Here is a 19,953-nt window from a genome sequence, read left to right as displayed (position 1 = left end):
CTCAGTATTGTTATGCAGCCCTTCAACAGTGAGGAAAGGAATTACCTTTTTTTTTTTTTTTTTTGAGACAGGGTCTCATGTAGCTCAGGCTGCCTGTGAAAATGCTGTGGCACTAAGGACGACCTTGAACTCCTGATCCTCCTACTTCCCCCTCCCGAATGCAGGGTTTACAGGCTTGCACCATCATGCCCAGTTTATGTGGTACTGAGGATGGAACTTAGGTCTTTGGACACTCAGGGGAGCTCTTCACTGGCTAAGCTACATCCCAGCCTACAATTGATTGTAAACACACACCTCTTTTTCAGGTTAAAACACCCATATTTTTTTTGAGGGGGCGGGGTGGTTTCAGACAGGGTTCCTCTGTGTAGCCCTGGTTGTCCTGGAACTTGATCTGTTGATCAGGCTGACCTTGAACTCAGAGATCCATCTGCCTTTGCCTCCTGAGTGCTGGGATTAAAGCCATGTACCACCCCACCTGGCTAAAACACCTGTATCATTTATGGAGTCTTTTCATTTTAGATATGTACAATCCTTAGTCTTTTTTTTTTTTTTTTCCTGTTTTTTGTTTTCCAAGACAAGATTTCTCTATATAACAGTCCTGGCTGTCCTGGAACTCACTCTGTAGACCAGGCTGGCCTTGAACTCAAGAGCCCTGCCTGGCTCTGCCTCCAGATTTTTTTTTTTTTTTTGACTAGTCTTGATTTTTGTTTTTGTTTGTTTTGTTTGTTTGTTTTTTGTTTTTGTTTTCTTTTTTTCAAGGCAAGCTTTCTCTGTGTAGCCCTGACTGTCTTGGAACTCACTTTGTAAACCAGCTGGCCTTGGACTCACAGTGATCTGTCTGCCAGTGCCTCCTGAGTGTTGGGGTTAAAGGCATGCATCATCACTGTCTGGTTGACTAGTTTGAATTTGAAGAAGACTAGGAAACTCATATTGCTGGGAAGATAAACACTGAGTAGACATATTGACAAAAATATTCTTCTGATTGCTTCTCTGCTGTGACCTACTTTTTGTCTGCTGGTGACAACCGATCCAAATGAGACCAGAGGTGGCTCTATCCCATGTGTGATTTCCACAGGTCTAACCCAACGGCCAAGAACACACAGAAAACCAGAACTCATAGCTCCTTCCCAGAAACTGGTTCACAGGTCCAGAGAAAGGCCACCTTCATTCCAACCTTACCACGCCGATGCTTTCGAATGAAAAAATGGCTGTTCCAAAGAAGAGAGGGTAGGTCTTCCAGCTTGCTACCAGTGGCAACTGGCTGGGGTCTGGAATTCCCTACAGGAGAGAGAAATACAAGACTGTCACTCTATGGGCACACTCAAGCTTCCCTAAGCAAGAAGGATTCTGAGAGGAAAGGGTTTGAGAACATTGAATGCCACAAAGTTCAGCCAGCCTTTAGAATGAGGTAAAAATGATAATTATTGGCCGGACGGTGGTGGTGCACGCCTTTAATCCCAGCACTCGGGAGGCAGAGGCAGGCGGATCTCTGTGAAGTTCGAGGCCAGCCTGGTCTACAGCGCGAGATCCAGGAAAGGCGCAAAGCTACACAGAGAAACCCTGTCTCGAAAAACCAAAAAAAAAAAAAAAAAAAAAAAAAGATCTTTAAAAAAAAAAAATGATAATTATTGACTTTAATATTGCACAGTACCCAAGAGCCAGAGGGCAGGAACATACAGGCATTGTCAAAGCATGGAAGATCAGTGTCTCATGAAGGAAGCAGGTTTACCAGAAGTCTCTAAACAATATTGTATGCATTACAGATCAGTGACACCCAACAGCGCCCAAGAACAGCCATGAGTGGATACTGGGTGTGAGTACTAGAACTTATCATAATGTAGTTATAGAATATTCTAGGGAGCCCTGCACAGTTAATTGAATCTGAAAGTCTGCTTTTCTCTTTCTGAGCTGTAGATTAAAGGAGAGAACAGAATGGGTGGAGTAAATCCTCTACTCAGCCTGTGGCCCAGGGTGTTAAAAGAAACACAGAATCATTTTAATAATTGAGGATTCCTGGAATAGCCCAAACATAAAGCAGAAGTAGCATATGTGTATACAGGTGTGATGTACATGTGTCGGTACATGGTGGAGGCCAGAGGTCAATGTCAAGTGTCTTCATTGGTCCCTCTCCACTTTAATTTTTGAGTCAGGGTCTCTCACTAAACCTGGAGCCCATCCATTTGGCTAGACTGGCTGGTCAGTCAGCCTCAGGGATCCTCCTGTTCCTGCTCTGCTCACCCCAACTCCCCTCCTCCGGTGCTGGAATTACAAGCATGTGCCACAGCACCCTGGCTCTTAGACAGGTTCCGGGAATCTCAACTCAGGTCCTCAGGCTTGTGTGACAAACGGGTTACTAATGGAGCTCCATAACCCTGCAAACACAGCTTTTTAAAAAGCTAGGTTTGGTATTAAAAGCAGTCATTTGGAGACAAAGAAGGGATGAGAGAGCTGAAAAGACGAGATGGTACAAAGAGAGAATGTTACAGCAAGGTGGGTCCTAGGCTGAAGGGTGAGGAACATACCCATCTTAGAACTTGGGGCCTGATGTCTCATATGGATACAAGGGCCCTGTCTCCTGGGGAGTTAGCGGATGCTGTGCACCAACCTGGACGATGTACTGGGCGATGATGATCAGGCTGACCAGCATGCTGATGTTGGCCAACAGGGAGAAGATGGTGAGGACACGGAGGTTCCGAATGAAGACCAGAAGGCCCAGAACGGGCAGGAAGGCGAGCATGTAGAGTCGTGAGTCCATGGTGGGCGTCAGAACTAGGGTCTCGTTGTAGTGGCAGCTGATGGTTGTGCCATTAACAGCTTCTACTACCTGAGGAAGAGATGGGAAAAGCAAGAGGAGGAAAAAAATCTGAGCACGTGGTGGACTCAGTGCTTTCCCCAGATCCAGGCTCTCTTATTAAAAAGTCAGGGGCTCTCGAGCAAGTGTAGGGCATTGGAAACTTCTTTTTGGTTTTAATTTTAGGAAACATTTACACTCATTGATGTGTTTGTGTGTGCATGTATGCACCCCATGGTACACACATGAAAGTTGATTCTCTCCTTGCACTATATGGGACCCAGGGCTCAACCTCAGGTCATCGGGCTTGGCAGTAAATGCCATCTCTCCAGCTCATGAAATGTCTTATTCTAAATCCTCTTCACCAGACTACCTTAAAGGAGGCTACCAAAACAGCGAATTTAATGACAGATAACTGCATATATATTGGGGGGGGGGGTCTGGTGCCTTGGCTCCCTGGCATCCATTTTTCTGGTATTGATTATTCGTACTGAATTCTCTTTGCTGCTGAATGCAGCCTGGGGAAAACTGAAGGTCACAGGCTGGAGGGCTGGCCTGTGAGTCAGGTTCTGCGCAGAACAATTAGAATCTAGAATCATGTAAGAAGAAAGTGTAAAGCTGTTGCTGACATGAGCACTGGTGGAGAAGCATGGGGTCATCTCCAATATATCCATCCATGCATTTTCTACAGAACATCACAAGTTACATGATGAAGATTCATTTTATTTTGTAAGATGGCAATCACTGTGTCCATTCTTATTTTGAAACCTTATTTTAACTTAAGCACACATCATGATATATGAGTTGTTACCCCTTGAATTTTTTTCTGCTTCTTGCATGTGTGTTGCAGGGGTGGAACCCTGGGGTCAGGCATGCAGAGCAAGCATTGTGCCAACTGAGTTTCTTGGCTTGGCTTTTTTTTTGGGGGGGGGAGGGGAGCAAGATCTCACGTAGTCCAGGTTGGCCTCAAACTTACTATGTACTGAGAACAACCTTGAACTTCTTATCCTCCTGCCTCCACATTCCCAGTTTGTGAGGTGCTGGAGACTGAGCCTAGAGATTTGGGAATGTTAGGCAATCAGTCTACCAACTGAGCTACAACCCAGCTCTCCGACCTTTGCCCTTTTGTTTGTTTAATGATTCCTCCCTACACTAGGAAACATCCCCAGATGATTAGTGTGGTAGTTTGAATGTAACTGGCCCCATAAGCTCACAGGGAGTTGCTGTGGGATAATGTTTTTGTACACTGGTTTAGTAAAATACTGATTGGCCAGTAGCCAGGCAGGAAGTATAAGCAGGATAAGCAGACAAGGAGAATTCTGGGAAGAGGAAGCTGAGTCAGGAGATGCCAGTCCACCGTCCAGGGAGCAGCATGTAACGGCATATAGGTAAAGCCATGGAAAACGTGGCGATTTATAGATTAATAGAAATGGGCTGAGTTTAAATGTAGGAGCTAGTTAATGGTAGGCCTGAGCTAATGGCTGAGCAGTTTTAATTAATATAAGCCTCTGTGTGTTTACTTGGATCTGAGCAATTACAGGACTGCATGGGACACAGGAATTTTATAAATGGCAGTGGGACCTTGATGCCAGGCAAGCACAGGAAAACTTCAGCTACAGGTAGTGGCACTATTAGGAGCTATGACCTTGTTGAAGTAGGTGTGGCCTTGTTGGGGGAAGTGTATCATTGTGGGGGCAGGTTTGAGGTCTCTTATGCTCAAGTTACATCTAGTTCAATTCACTTCCTGTTGCCTGCAGATTAAGATGTAGGACTCTCAGCTCCTTCTCCAGCACCATGACTGCCTGCATGTTGCCATATCCTGCTATAATGATAATGGACTAAGCCTCTGAACTGTAAGTCACCCCAATTAAATGTTTTCCTTTATAAGAGTTGCTGTGGTCATGGTGTCTCTTCACAGCAATAGAAACCCTAACTAAGACAATTAGCCAGGCACTCACAGACCTCCATAAAAGATCTCTATGCAGTGGTCAGGACTCTTCCTCAAGGCAGCCACCACTGTCTTCTATAACTAGTAGAATTGCTTCTTTTGGGCCAGTCTCCCGTATTCCTGCCTGGAAGTTTTTTCATGGTTTATCTCCCTAGCTTGGCTGCTATTACTCTGCAAGCTACCCAAGCATGCCCAGCTCGAATATGGCTCCTGGAGGCAGCCTTCTCTGATGCCAGGGCTTCATAATGGTGCTTCTTAGCCACAGTGTGCATTCCCAACACCTGAACTGCCTCCCAGATATCACATGGAAGTTTGCCCACTGCGTTTTAGAACTACTCACTTGGCTTGCAACCCCCTTAAGACAGTGCTTGCTTTGATAGGCAGTGGATAAAAATGCAGATTGTGAGCAAGGGATCATAAATAAAGGTTTGCAGATAGCAGCTTGCTTTCTAAAGAGCTTCTGCATAGTGAGTTTGAGGCTAGCTTGGGCTACATGAGATCCTGCCTCAAACAATAAAATAAAGACAATACAAACAATAATATCCTTGGGCTGGGGATATGGCGCAGCTAGTTGAGTGCTTGCTGGGTAGGCATGAAGTCTGGATTTGATTTCAAGTTTTGCATAAACCAGGCATGCTGGCACACACCTGACATCCCTACAGTTGGTGGGTAGGGGCAAGTGGATCAGGAATTCAAGGTCATCTTTGGCTATATAATAAGTTTGAGGCCAGCCTGGGCTACATGAGACCCTATCTCAAAAAAGCAAAATAAATAAATAAATAAATGAAACAGTGGAAATATTCAGCAACCGAATACAGATCATGTTATGATCATTATTAGTGACGAACTGCTCCAAACTATTTAAAATGGAAGAACCTGGCAAAATGTGACTCAGTTATGATAGTCAGCTTTCCATCGCTATAATAAAACACCTGAGATAATTAACTTTTAAAGAGGAAAAAGTATAGGCTCCTAAGATGGCATGAGTATGTACACACACACACACACACACACACACACACACACACACACACACACACACACAGGGTAATGGCTCAGAAATCTGTAGCTATCTGGAGGGTGGGGGAGGTCAAGCTACCTGATAGCATGCCTTTCCCTTCCCATGTTGTATTGATGAGTTTTTGAGGACTCAGATGAAGTAATGTGGTAGACAAAACCCTGGTAGGGAAGCCTCCTTCTGTGTGCTCCCCTTCCCACCTTGTCTAGAGTACCTGTTTTAAATTGTCCGCCAGAAACACAATGTACACACAGCAGAAGCCCAGCTGGGTGACGATGAGGAAGAAACCCACGATGTGCCTGGAGGAAGGAGGAGGAGGAGGAGGAGGAGGAGGAGAGAGAGACTTGTTATAAAAGAAATTGACTTTTCTGTTCCATTTCTTGCCATTCTGCCCTCTGTCCCCAAGGGCTGGTGTCCTCCATACATGAGCACACGTGTGTACTACACATACACCTTCCATCTTTCTGCTACTAGCAAGAGGTAACAATAGCTCTTTGTAAACAGCAGTTGAACACTCACAGCAGAGTAAGTGATTAAGTTCCTAGGAATGGGACCCTATGTCCCACCTGGCTCCATGACATGCTTTACCCCTGCCTCTCACTATGACTGATAATAAACACACAGCATTTATTAGCTGCCCAGAACACATAAAACATTTTTCCTAACGTGTCAGACACATCATTGGGTGTTGATGATGCATATATAATACAAGGACTCTTGCTCTGGTAGTTTATAATAGAATGTTTTTTTTTTTGTTTTTTTTTTGTTTTTTTTTTTTGGTTTTTCGAGACAGGGTTTCTCTGTGTAGCTTTGTGCCTTTCCTGGATCTCGCTCTGTAGACCAGGCTAGCCTCGAACTCACAAAGATCCGCCTGGCTCTGCCTCCCGAGTGCTGGGATTAAAGGCGTGCGCCACCACCGCCCGGCTAGAATGGTTTTTAAGATGGACCGAGATTAGCATTACAGGGGCTGAGGAAATGATGCAATTTCTTGCTTGCTCTCAAGCATGAGGACCTGTATTCGAATCCCTAGCGCTCATGTAAAAAGCCAGGCATGGTGGTGCACAGCTGTAATCCCAGTGCTGGGAAGGTGGAAACAGAAGTATTCCTGGAGCTTGATGGCTGGCCAGTGTAGCCAAATCAGTGAGTTCTAGGTTCAGTGAGAGATCCTGTGTGTGTGTGTGTGTGTGTGTGTGTGTGTGTGTGTGTGTGTGTGTATCTGTAGACATATATATTAATAAATATACATGTATGCATAAAGTGAATGAGAAAGTCACCAGATGTTGACCTCTGGCTTCCACATACACAAGCATATGCACATGATGTGGATGTTCATGAACATCCACACCACAGACATGTGTATGCAGACACATAAACATGCGCTCACACATAGGCACACAAAGAAATTAGCATCATACTATGGCTTTAGATGCCATGGTGAAAAGAGACATAGTGTTATAATGAAACCCATTATTTTGTATAAATATGCAATCAAAACATATCCACATCAAAGGCTGTCTGGTGAGAAAAGTCTTAATAAATGTGTAAATCCCAATAATTTATCCCCAATCTGCCTTCATTCTCTTAATAAGATGATCATTAATCCTAAAGGGGGGAGAATAAGGGAGAGAGAGAGAGAGAGAGAGAGAGAGAGAGAGAGAGAGAGAGAGAGAGAGAATATTAGTGAATTGTGGAGATAGAAAGAAGTGTTCCTAGACAGACCACCACTGGCTGGAGGGATGGCTCAGTAATCAAAATGCAGTCCAGTCCCCAGAACCCACATAAATGCCAGGTGTGCATGTTGCTCTTCCAGCGTTGGGAGATGGAGATTGGGATCTCCATAGCAAGATGGCATATCAGCAAGCTCTGGATTTGGTTGAGAGACCCAGCCTCAGTGAGTGCAAGAGTGATGGAGGATGATTCTGACATCCACCTCAGGCCTCCACATGCATGAGCACACACGTGCCCTACATGTACTCCTACACATGCAAAAGTACTCACATCACACATACATAGGAAAATGGGAAAAATAATACACGAGAAAAGGCACCCTTGGAAGGGGGAAGAGAGAGCGGGGAGAGGAGGAGAGGAAGAAAGAAGAAGAGGAGAAGGAGGGAGAGAAAAGGAAAAATAGGAGGAGGTGGTGGAGGAGGAGGAATGAGGAAGGATTTATGTAGAGGGAACAGGTTTCACTACCTTCTAAGTTCAGCATTCGCTCGGGGGAGTAAGACTTAGCCAGAGGGTGTGACAGCAGATTCTCTCCATAAGAGTGAGAGAGCAGTTGCCTGCGTGAAGCTGTGGTCACTAGGGCGGGAGGATGAAGGCCTGTTCAAAGTTCAAGGGGGCTGGAATGCACAGACCCTGACCATGAACCACTGGGTAGGGGATGGATAATCTTTTTTTTTGGTTTTTCGAGACAGGGTTTCTCTGTGTAGCTTTGCGCCTTTCCTGGAACTCACTTGGTAGTCCAGGCTGGCCTCGAACTCACAGAGATCCGCCTGGCTCTGCCTCCCGAGTGCTGGGATTAAAGGCGTGCACCACCACCGCCCGGCTGGGGATGGATAATCTTACATGATGTACCTGGTTTTGACTTGGACCTCTCAGAAAGAAGGACGGGCCTGAGGAGAAGGGGACAGGACACACTCATTTGGTATCTGAAGCTGAACACTGCATGTGTCTCAGGAGCTGGGATGATGGGTTGTGGCAATGGACAAAGCCTTGAGGAGGCAGATCGAGGTTGAAAAGCATACAGAGTCTGAAGAGGAAAGGGCAGAGGTGCTAACTATCAGATCCAAAGGAAACTCTAATTCCCCAAACTCCAAAAGGCAGTCCATATATCCAGAACATGCTCAATGTGCTGGAGTATAGGGTTTCTGGGGGTTAGATAAAAGCCAGCATTCCTCAGAAACTTATGCAACCAGTTTCCATCTGCCAAAAGAGTAATTTCCTTTTCCTCTGGCGGAAGGGACATATGGCTCTCCATTGACATATACCTGTGGTTGCATATCAAAGCACACACTGACCCTCAGGCTCCCTCAGTATCAATCACCAGTACCTGTTACACACTTCAAAGTCCATGCTGGGATTACAGGTGTGCACCACCATGCCTGGCTTTTTATGTGGGTGCTAGGGATCCGAATACAGGTCCTCATGCTTGTGAGCAAGCAGGAAATTGCATCATTTCTTCAGCCCCTGTAATGCTAATTTCTGTCCATCTTACAAACCATTCTATTATAAACTATCAGAGCAAGAGGCCCTGTGTTATCTATGTATCTTTGCAGGTCCTCTTCTACTCTAAACTGCCTCACCCCCAGCTACTCATCCTTTTTATAACTCTGCTATCCCCACTGTTCTCTGCTCTTGCTAATTTTTAAGCTTTATTTATTATGTATACAGTGTTCTGCCGCATGTATCCCTACCTGCCAGAAGAGGACATCAAGATCTCATTACAGGTGGTTGTGAGCCACCATGTGGTTGTTGGGAATTGAACTCAGGACCTCTGGAAGAGCAGCCAGTGCTCTTAACCTCTGAGCTGGTCTCTCCAGTCCGCTCTTTCTATTCTTATTATGTTTTCTCTGTTCTCTACCCTCTGTTCTTCTCCCCTTTCTCACAGATAGCCCTATCCATGTCCAGTCTACTTTTTCTCTCTGCTCTGGACTTCTCCGGATGCCTCTGGCTGTTCTCTCTCGAATATAAAAACCTCCTAACCATACCACGGAGCAGTGATGTTGGCAGTTTCTTTACTGCATCCCTCTCACATACTTCTGGGGCTGAAACTCTCCCAAACACCAACCCTTCAGAACACCGTTTGATAGACACAGAGACCTACAGTGGATGTGATGGAGAATGGGGAAAGGCCAACAGAGCCAAGCAGAAAAGAAGAAATGATTGCCCCTCCAGCTGCTGAGGTGTCCCTAGGGTAGGGAAGGCTCCACAAAAAGGTCTTTTAGGACCATAGTGAAAGAAATCTCAGTGTAAATAGAAAGGCAGCAGAGACAAGAAAGTGTGAACACAGTGCCAGGAAGTAATTAGAGTTTGTGTTCTCTCTCTCTCTCTCTCTCTCTCTCTCTCTCTCTCTCTCTCTCTCTCCTTCCTTTTTTTTGGTTTGTGTGTGTGTATGTGTGTTCACTGTGTGTGTGTGTGTGTATGTGTGTATGCATGTTTACTGTGTGTGTAGGCATGTTCACTGTGTGTGTGTGTGTGTGTGTGCATGTGTGTGCAGAGGCCAGAGGTTAATGTCAAGTGTCCACTCTCCACTTTATTTTATCAAGGAAAAGGTCTGTTGTTGAACTCAGAACTCAGTAATTCTGTTAAGCTGGCTATGCTAGCTCCCCCAAGCGATAAATCCTGTCTCTGCCTCCCAAGTGCTGTTCCAAGTGGGCCACCATGCCTGCCTGCTTTTATATGGGTCAAAGGGAGCTGAACTCTGATCCTGATGCTTGTGTGGTAAGCACTTTATCCACTGAGCATCTCCCCAGTCCTTGGCCCAGTCTTTTAGGAAGCCAGACAGTGAAGCCCCAAGCAGTGGTACACACACATCTGGTGCAAAATTTGGATGCAATGTCAAAACTACCACTTGACCCAATGCAGGTGTGCTGGCTGGTTTTGTGTGTCAACTTGACACAGCTAGAGTCATCAGAGGAAGGACCTCCAGTTGAGGAAATGCCTCCATGACATCCAGCTGTTAGGCCATTTCTCATTTAGTGATCGTTGAGGGAGGGCCCAGCCCATGGTGGGTGGTGCCACCCCTGGGCAGGTGGTCCTAGGTTCTATAAGAAGGTGAGCTGTTTGGGCCAGGGGAAGCAAGCCAGTAATCAGCACCCTCCATGGCCTCTGCATCAGCTCCTGCCTCTGGGCTCCTGCCCTGCTGAGTTCCTGTCCTGACTTCCTTCAGTGATGAACAGCAATGCTGAAGTGTAAGCCAAATAAACCCTTTCCTCCCCAACTTGCTTTTTGGTCACAGCGTTTCATCACGGCAATAGAAACCCTAACTAAGACAAATTTGTACCAGCATAGTGAGGTATTGCTTTGGCAGACTTGATCATGTTTTTGCGTGGGATTGTGGAAGGACTTTGGAACTTTGGGCTAGGAGAGCCATTGAGTGTTGAGAGATCTCAGTGGGATGTTCTGTGGGAACCTGAAAAGATAAGAATATTGAGAGCAGTACAGAAGGTGGAGGCCAGGCTTTTGACGTTTCAGAGGGAAGTTTAAAGACTCTATCAGGGCCATTTGTTGTTTTGAATTAAGCTCCTGTGGTTCTGGTTAGCTGGGGCTGAAGAATGGGCGGTGATTAACAAGATACCAGAACTACTGAAGTGAAACCTTAGTGGTACTGAGACAATTGATGCTGGTCAGTTGGAGCCAAGAAATTAGCGATGATTAAGAAGAGACCAGCATCCCTGGTGAAATCTTCTGGGAAGTGTTTCCTGAGAGTACAGAGAAGTTGTTGTGTTCCAGAGGTGGCCAAGAATGTACCTCTTACTGGCAGCCAGACTTGGTAGTATGTAAGAGTCACCCAGGTGGTACTGATTTTGAAGGCATGAAAGGGTCATGGAGAGCAGCTGAGGCTTGGCACTATGAGAGGCCCGGAGAGGCCATTGGTGAAGGTGCAGCCTCAGTGGCAGACCCCTAGGACTGAAGGGGTCATGCAAAGTATGACTATTCATGCTTTGAATAGAAGTAGTTCTATTCATGCAATAGAACCTATGAGAGGCTATTGGTGAAAGGGCAGCCCAGTTGCAGAAGACCCCGGTGTTTTGGAGATGCCAGTATTGTGAGATGACCACCAAGAACAGTGGTAGCAGTGGAGTGAAGCCTGCTGGAGCCTACATGAGCTGTGTGCTGCACAGGGCAGAGCTGGAGAAGTGACCCAAACCCTTTGGAGGAGTCCAGAAGATCGTGAGTGGATCCCAGACACTAGACAGTTGGAATTTTGTTTTGCTTTGATTTGTGACTGACTCTTGAAGTAAGAACATATTTTACTGGAGCCCATAGTTGAGACTTTGAATTCTGAATGACTTTATATTTTAAAAGATTGGTTACTAAAAATTTAATGTGTTTGAATTATAAAGACTGTGGGACTTTTTAAAGTTATTTATATTTTTAATGTGAGATCTTGGGGATGAATAAGAAAGGGAGGGTTGTGGCTTAATAGTGATGTGTTTATATGTCAAGTTGACAAGGGATCCGTTATACTACCTGGTGTTTGTGTGTCAACTTGACACAAGCTAGAGTCATCAGAGGAAGGAGCCTCAGTTGAAGAAATGCCTCTATGACATCCAGCTGTAAGGCATTTTCTCATTTAGTGATCATTGGGGGAGGACCGAGCTCATGGTGGGTGGTGCCATTCCTGGGCAGATGGTCCTGGGTTCTATAAGAAGGTGAGCTGATCGGGCCAGGGGAAGCAAACCAGTAAGCAGCACTCTCCATGGCCTCTGCATCAGCTCCTGTCTCCAGGATCCTGCCCTGCTAAGTCCCTGTTCTGATTTCCTTCAGTGATGAACAGCAATGCTGAAGTGTAAGCCCAATAAACCCTTTCCTCCCCGACTTGCCTATTGGTCATGGTGTTTCATCTCAGCAATAGAAACCCTAACTAAGACAGCAGGCATTTGGTAGATATCCCAGGGATAACTACATGAAATGCTTAGACTGTGGCTATGCAACACGGTTAAGCCACAAGGTTAAGCCTACAAAATCTGATAAGAAAGTGATACATGGCCATATTTAAATGTTGAGAGGACTGGCCCGCACCAGTGAATATGCAGATCCGAAGGTGATCAGGAAACAGATGGCAGATGGGGTGGGATAGGCCTGAAAACAGAGACGGAGGAGTGGACTTAAACTCAGGCACCAAGGACAGCGGTGTTGACACAGGTGTCGTTCCTGAGAGCTAACAGGTGGACTTCAGGTAGGAACAGTTCAGCTCAGTCAAGTGTCCTAAACCTGGGTCTTTCTGTTCTTTTCATTTTCCATTCTTTCCTAAGACTTCTTCTCTCCCTGGCCTCCTGACTGACGCCTTCAGTTCTACAAGCCTGGCATTTATACCCAGTGAGGTCTCCTCTCAAATGTCACCGCAGACCCAGGTTGTCCAAAATAGAAGTGGGTAGAGGTCTGAGTCAAGCTGACCCTTTTTTGCTGTTTTTAATGCATCTGTGCATGGGTACATACATATTTTACATGTGTGTGCATGCATGTGGAGGCAGAATCATCCTCCATTGCTCTCCCACCTAATTCATTGAGGTAGGGTCTCTCAACCAAACCCAGAGCTCTCTGATATGGCTAGTCTTGCTAGCCAGCTTGCTCTTGGGAATCCCCTGTCTCCACTTTCCGAGTCTGGAATTGTAGGTGGCCCACCACACCCACCTGACATGCGTGTGGGTTCTGGAGATCTGAACTATGGTCCTCATGCTTGCACGGCAAAGGCTTTGACCGATGAGCCATCCCCCAGCCCCAGCTCTCTCCTTTCTGTTGGCTAATCTCTTACCGAGACAACCTCTTCATTCCCCTTGTTACCATCGGAATGGACATTGTCTACACTAAAACCTCCTCAGGGGTCTGTCAAAGTCTGCCCTCTGCTCCTCATCATCTCTTCTCCTCACGGAAACTGGATGAACCTTCCAAGAATGCACACGTGCTTTCCAATTAAAAGCTCTCTTGGCTTTCTGTTTTCTTAAGAAAGGGGCTGACAAGATGGCTCAGTGGTTAAGAGCATATGCTGCTATGGCAGACAGCCAGAGTTCGGTTCCCAGCCCCTACACCACAACCACCTGTAACTTCAGCTCCAGGGGATCCAGTGTTTCCGGCCTCTGGGGGCACTTGTACTCACATGCACATATCCCCCCATAATTAAAAGTAATACAAATAGCCGGGCGGTGGTGGCACACGCCTTTAATCCCAGCACTCGGGAGGCAGAGCCAGGTGGATCTCTGTGAGTTCGAGGCCAGCCTGGGCTACCAAGTGAGTCCCAGAAAAGGCACAAAGCTACACAGAGAAACCCTGTCTCGAAAAACCAAAAAAAAAAAAAAAAAAGTAATACAAATAAATACATTTAAAAAGAAAATAATAAAATCTTAGAGAGGGTCTAAACTATACAATGTGGGCCAGTGAGACGGCTCCGTAAATAATGATGCTCACTGCCAGACCCTGAGTTCAATCCTTGGGACCCACGTGATCAGAAGAGAGAACTGACTCCCATGGGCTGTCTTCTGACACCCCTCCCCCCAAAACAAATAACTACATATTAAACAGTTAAAAAATAAAATAGACCATGGGACTGGACAGCTTCCTCAGTTTCCCCACCCTGGCTCTGCCTTCATGCCACCTGGTCTGTAGCATGACCCTGTCACATCCCCATGTGGCTTGCTCCCCAGCTCTGCCCTCTTCCCAAAAGGTCCTTCAGGCCCTGCCTTCTCCCTACTAATCCTTCAAGGCTACTTTCTACAGAATCCATCTCAGCTGTTCCAGTGAAGCCACCCCCCCCCCCACGACACACCCCTCTTCCCTTGGCCCCGATAACCCTCCACCCGTTTGGTAGTAGCCAGAACCTCTTTCATGTGTATCCCATGGGTATTGCATAATGAAGCTCTAGGCCGTCTGTCCTTCCCAACGGACCATGGGTAATGCAAGGGCGAAGCTTTGCTGTCTACCTCCTTCCCTGTGCTGTTTGCAGGGGTAAGTGTGGTTCCCTAAGAATGTGTGGTAAAGGAACACCTCTCGTGAGAGTGACGTAGAACTGGATAGGTGACGTTGGCAGTGACCCCCCCCACCCCCCTGTGGAGAGTCTGACCTGGGAGCCGCCTTGTGGGGAAAGAAGACATTCCCTGACAGTACCGTTTTCTCCTTCCATATCCCGACCCGCTGTAAACCAAGGGAGAACAAGGTACCTCCCCCAGTGGGCATGGTTTTGCAGCCAGGCGTTGGGACTGGCTTCCAGGCCGTGCATCACTGTGTCCCCATAGTCCATGAAGGGCTTGTTGAGTCTGCAGGACAAAGCACATACAGCACTGTAAGAGACCGATGAACCTAAGACGATGATTTTAGAGAGACGGGAGGCCAAGCTGGGCAGATGCTGTGTAAGCATGAGGACCTGAGTTCAAGTCCCAGGACCCACGTAAAAGCCAGGAACAGTAGCCCAGGTCTGTAATTCCCACAGCGTGAAAGGCAGAAACAGGAGAATCCTTGAACCCCTGGCTCTGTGTTGGCTGTGTAGCCTGACATGTGCAGCAGCAAACAAAAGACTTTTTTTTTTTTTCAAACAAGGTGGAAGGTCAGGACTGACAGCTGAGGCTGTCCTCTGACCTCCACAGCGTGCTGTGTATCATGTGTACACATGCATGCACACATCTATGCACACATGCATGCACTTCCGGCCGTGCTCTGCACCACTCCAGGGATGGGCCTAAGTGGGATGAGGAGGGAAGGAAGAAAGGAAAAGGACAGACACACGGACAGAAAAGCTGGGATCCAGCGTGCTCACTCTGATGTGGGGCATCAGCCGCAGCAGCCCAGAACCCAGTGCATTTACTGTATACAACTGACTTGAGGAGACAGGCTTAGTGTGCGCAGCTGAACAAGAAGGCAGGTTTACCTAATCTGGGTAGGAGCTCTCTGTACGGGAGCAGCCTCAGGCTGGAGTCATCACAGAAGAAGCAGCTGTGGTTGATAGCTGCTACATACACTGTCAACAGTCACACTAGGAGCAGAGGAAGGTTTTGCCATCTCTTTGAGTCTCACCTTGGGAAAGCTTTGGGGGCATTGGGGTCCTTGACATGCTGTGCTCATGTCAAAACTGCACATCCACTCAGGGCTCCCTTCACTCCTCACAACTCACAGGTTTAAAAAAAAAAAGTCAAGAGATCCAGACCCAGACCACACAGATACAGGGTGGAAAGAACATGGAGTCCACACAGCAGGTTCTAATGGAGGCGGTTATAATTCCGCTGTGCTTTCTTCTCACCTGGAAATTGAGGAGTTACCACACAGCATGAGTAACAGCACATGCCTGGTGTAGGTGTAGTGGTGCCTAGACCCATGGCTCTCACTGAACTGGGTTCAACTCTCAGAGGCAAGGACAGACAAGAGTTATTTATACCCAATATACTGGTGGGCCGACCAGGTAAGCTGAAAGGCCAGATTGAGGTCAGCCAAGCAGCCGTGTGTCCAGACCTCTCCTGTGGTCTCCCCATTCTTGAATAGGTGCCACAATCTGAGTTGGTGCCACAGTCCTGAGTGCCATCATGGGATCAGAGCCCACTCCCAAGCTCTGTCACCTCTGGTACCTGCTGGCCTCTCCACTGTCACAACAACCCCATAGATTACACTGTGGCATCCGATCACCATGTGAAATCCACCTGGCTCCTCCTCTTGGGATAGAACTAAAAGGACCCAGTTACAGGAGCTGTTCAGAGGGGAACTAAAGTATAAGCATGCATCGATTTGGACCCATCACCAGGTATCTTGATGAAGGCAGATTTCAGTGCTCTCCTAATTCTAGTTTATCAATCTGGAGGAAGAAGTTGCACAATTCAATCAGATGCCTCTGCTTTACTGGCTCCAAGGGTAGTTCTTCAAATGTGGACCCTGGGCCAGCAGCATCAGATTGTCCTGGATCGTCTTAGGAATGTATGCATACTCTTGACTGTTGCCCAGATCCTGTGAATGAGACCTTCCAGAGTGGGGCACAGGACTCTGAATGGACAAGTCTATGAGATACTGGCGCAGCTCATGGCGATCACGGGGATCATGGAGAAGGAAGCTCTTCTAATGTAGGATGTTTTGGGGATGTCCCCGAGACCCACACATGGGACACTCCTCACCTGCGGCAGAAGTGCTGGGCACACTTGACCAGGATGTGCATACAGTGGCAGGCGATGAGGCCCATCACCAGCAAACTGAGCGGGCCCATCTGCAGGCAGGGCAGACATGAGCAAGGTGGGAGAGAGGACAGTTTAGTAGTGCAAAGGTCCTGCTGAGGACTCAAAGATCTCTCCCTCTTGGTTTGGGGGTGGGGACTCCAGCTCGCCACAGCACGTGTGTGGCGGTTAGAGGAGAGAGGTCAGAGGAGGTCCTTTTCTCTTTCCTTCTACCATGGGTGTCCCAGAGAGCAAACTCAGGTCATTGGACTTGTCAGCCAGTGCCTTTATCTACTGAGCCATTTGCTAGCTCTGAAAGGACTTTCTAGAAAACTGAGTGGAAAGCCATCTTGCTATTCTTTCCAAAAGCAGTCTCAAGTAATGTCCAAAAAGGACACATAGCAATCACAATGAAGCTTGTGCTGGAAGCAGGGGACCCAAAGTCTTGACCACATGTCCCTTTGGTGGCCTCTGAGGTGTCCCCAAGGACACCTAGGCTCTGTAAAGCCAGATTGGATAACTGGGTCCAACTCCAACCCTTACATTCTGCAGAAGAGGAAGCTGAGGCCTGAGAGTGACTGACTTGAGTCCTAGTGCCTGTGGCCAAGGCAGAACTTAGACCCAGGCTTGATGTTTGGATTCTAGGTCCATGTCCGTGACACCCCCCCCAGAAACACTGTCTGCTACGGGGTATTTGAACCCATTATTGTCTCCTCCCCCATCCCACAGCTCTTCATAATGCCCCCCAACCCCCGCCACTGCCATTCCTCTTACCAAGATGCCTGCGTTCTTCACAGCCAGGGGGAGCCCCAGGATCCCCGTGCCCATGTTGCCTTTGACCAGATGAACCAATGTCTGGAACCCTCTGCAGGAGAAGAAGGAGGTATGAGGACATGGGAGGGGGGATGGGAGAGAATCTAGCAGCCATTCCCTCATAGCATGTCAACACCTCAATTAAACTGGGCAAGTAGATTCACAGCCACCTTGGTGCTCCTGTATCCTTGCTTGGCCCATGGTGGATCTCCTGGAAGGTGACCACCCATCCCAAGTTGTCCAGGATTGTCCCAGCCTTAGCAACTCACACTCAGTCTATGCCATGAAGCACTAACTGTATGAGACCCTGTGCTAAATAGCTTATATATAACATCTCCTTTAATCCTTTTGGCAAGACAGTGAAGTAGGCATTGATGTGGGTTTTAGTTTACAGATGGGAAATGGAGGCACAAAAGTACCTAATTGATTCGTCCATGGATACACTGGGGAGCTGGGGCTGGAAGCCAAGCTGCTTCGCAGCTCTGGTTTTCACTTCTGCTGAGCTCCAGGAGGCAGACCCAGGACAAGGGCCGAAAGGGGCAACCCCAAGTCATCACAGAGGAAACTGAGGCCCAGAGACCAACCTGACTTCCCAGGTTGTGGCAGAGACAGGACTGCACTCCAAAACTAGGGGGAAAGGCAGACAGGAAAATAGTCCCTGCGACTTCTCTGTAATAGGTCAGGTGATGTGGGTCATCTGGGGATTGGTCTCCAGAGAGGTTTTCTTTGCTTCCTAGCCCAGGACATTAAGTCTGGGGAATGGCATGACCCCTAACCCAATAAAACCCAAACTAAAGCAAAGGACTCCCACTCTTTCTGTTGTTTTTTCCTTATGGTGTTCGGGATCACACAGGGCCTTGTAGATGCCAGGCAAGTGGTCTACTACTGAGTGGTACCCTCAGCACTCACTGGTGATTTCTTCTTTCTTTTTCTTTCTTTCCTTCCCTCCCTTTCTCTCTTTCTCCTTCTCCATCTCTCTCCCTCCTCTCTTTCCTGAGACAGGGTCTCATGTAGCACAGGCTGGCCTCGAACTCACTACGTAGCCAAGGATGACCTTTAACTTCTGATTGTCCCACCTCCACCTCTCCAGTGCTGGGACTACAGGTGTGTGCCATCATGCCCACTTCATGCAGTGCTGGGGGTCACACCCAGGGCCTTGTGCCCCTACACAGGAACTCTACCAACGGATCTGTGTCCACAGCCTCAATTTACTATTTCTTTAAGAGAGATGTGAGGTTGATTCAGAGGACAAGGTCATTTGGGGAGAAAAATTCCAAGTTGGGAACTTTCTCTCCCAGTGAATGTCAACCCCAGCTTTCTTCTGGATGTCTCTGTGTCCTGACCTTGTGAAACAGGGTCCTTGGCTTTTATCTAACCCTTTAGAAGCCTTAGAAATTCCCCCAAAAACCCTTGCAGCCAGCAGATCATCTTAAATCAGTGACAGGAGTCTGGAAGGAGCCTGGATTTGGAATCAGACAAACCAGGATTCCAACCCAAGGCCGCTACTTCTCCAGCTCCGTCATTTTGTGGGGGCACATGTTTTGCTCTGGAGGGCCTCTGTGAGTGTTAAGAATAATGCTATTTTGAAAGATTTCACCCAACTCCCAGTCTCTGCATTAACCCCCAAGTCCTCTCGCATCAGAAGGTCTACCCATGGACTGGTAGGAGTTAAAGAACAACTGGAGGAGAAGGGGGGTGGAGAGCCCTGCATGCCTTTCCCTTTCTCTGTGGGTGTCAACATTGCTGACAGAGAACTACACCCCCTGGCCCCCAGTGATGGGCTTGTTTTGCAACTGGGAAGGGATCAACAGGTCACTTAGGAGATTTCTAACTAAAGGACTTAGGAAATCAGAATTTAGCTTGCAGCCATTCAGCAAGCTTGCAGTGTGTCAAGCCATGCAAAATTCTGGACCAGGAGCCAGGAGGCCTGGGTTCCGTCTATGACTCCTTTGGTGACCTAGAGCCACCACCACAGATATTTTTAAGCAGCTAAGAGTACACAGGTACTGTGCTTGGGGCTTCATGCTCACACAGAAGGGGCAGCCATCCTGGCAGGAGCGAGCCAGCCATCATTTCTAGACTCTGTCACTGTCTCCAGCTGGTAAGCGGGAACTGAACCCAGGAGGCCAGACTCCATCAGCTTCTTGCTTGCCCAACCTGCATGACTTGTCTCCAAGCCCCACAAGGTCCTCTCTAGCTCATGCTTGCATTATTCTTTTGATTTTTAAGTAGCTGAAGTTGCCACCTCAGCCACCAGGGACACAGGACAAGAGTCAGCTGGTTCTCTCAAAGTTGAGAAATATCCCTGCTCTGCAGTGGGTGACCCAGGGGCCTCAACAGCTCACTCTGGTGATCTCTAGCACTTAGAAGGTCCAGGACCAGTTCCAGGGAGGAAAGAGCCATGTCACACTGCCAGCAGCCATGGAGTCCTTTCCTGCAGTGTCTTGCAGGTGGTATGGAGAGAGACTGAGTCCATCCCTTCAGCACCTTCTCCCTCTCTGCCACACATTCTCTTCCTCCACGTTCACCTTCAGCA

General features: G+C 47.6%; 1 protein-coding gene and 1 long non-coding RNA gene across 4 annotated transcripts in view; one reads left to right on the top strand and one right to left on the bottom strand.

Annotated features, from left to right (window-relative positions):
• LOC128122260 (uncharacterized) overlaps positions 1 to 19,953 on the top strand; it is a 42,379-nt gene that overhangs the window by 9,134 nt on the left and 13,292 nt on the right. Inside the window, exons 2-5 of one of the 3 annotated variants that reach the window (XR_008222376.1) lie at positions 1,076 to 1,227; positions 2,666 to 2,756; positions 4,549 to 4,644; positions 9,368 to 12,300. This is a non-coding gene — a long non-coding RNA (uncharacterized LOC128122260). Of the gene's footprint in view, positions 1 to 1,075; positions 1,228 to 2,665; positions 2,757 to 4,548; positions 4,645 to 9,367; positions 12,301 to 19,953 lie in introns of those variants that run through there. The other 2 variants (XR_008222375.1, XR_008222374.1) reach the window with 2 other exon arrangements.
• The window catches only part of Slc36a2 (solute carrier family 36 member 2), a 30,370-nt gene that overhangs the window by 8,161 nt on the left and 2,256 nt on the right, over positions 1 to 19,953 (bottom strand). The window contains exons 2-7 of the mRNA XM_052757666.1: positions 17,379 to 17,469; positions 16,569 to 16,657; positions 14,637 to 14,732; positions 5,972 to 6,056; positions 2,606 to 2,824; positions 1,180 to 1,278 (exon numbers count right to left, since the gene is read on the bottom strand). Coding sequence (XP_052613626.1) covers positions 1,180 to 1,278; positions 2,606 to 2,824; positions 5,972 to 6,056; positions 14,637 to 14,732; positions 16,569 to 16,657; positions 17,379 to 17,469 — 679 coding nt within the window. The remainder of the gene's footprint in view (positions 1 to 1,179; positions 1,279 to 2,605; positions 2,825 to 5,971; positions 6,057 to 14,636; positions 14,733 to 16,568; positions 16,658 to 17,378; positions 17,470 to 19,953) is intronic.

This window comes from Peromyscus californicus, unplaced genomic scaffold, assembly GCF_007827085.1.
Source record: "Peromyscus californicus insignis strain IS unplaced genomic scaffold, ASM782708v3 Scaffold_3__1_contigs__length_106647218, whole genome shotgun sequence".
NCBI lineage: Eukaryota > Metazoa > Chordata > Mammalia > Rodentia > Cricetidae > Peromyscus > Peromyscus californicus.
The sequence above is the reverse complement of the archived record's forward strand: the minus strand, read 5'-3'. Positions and strand labels throughout refer to the sequence as shown.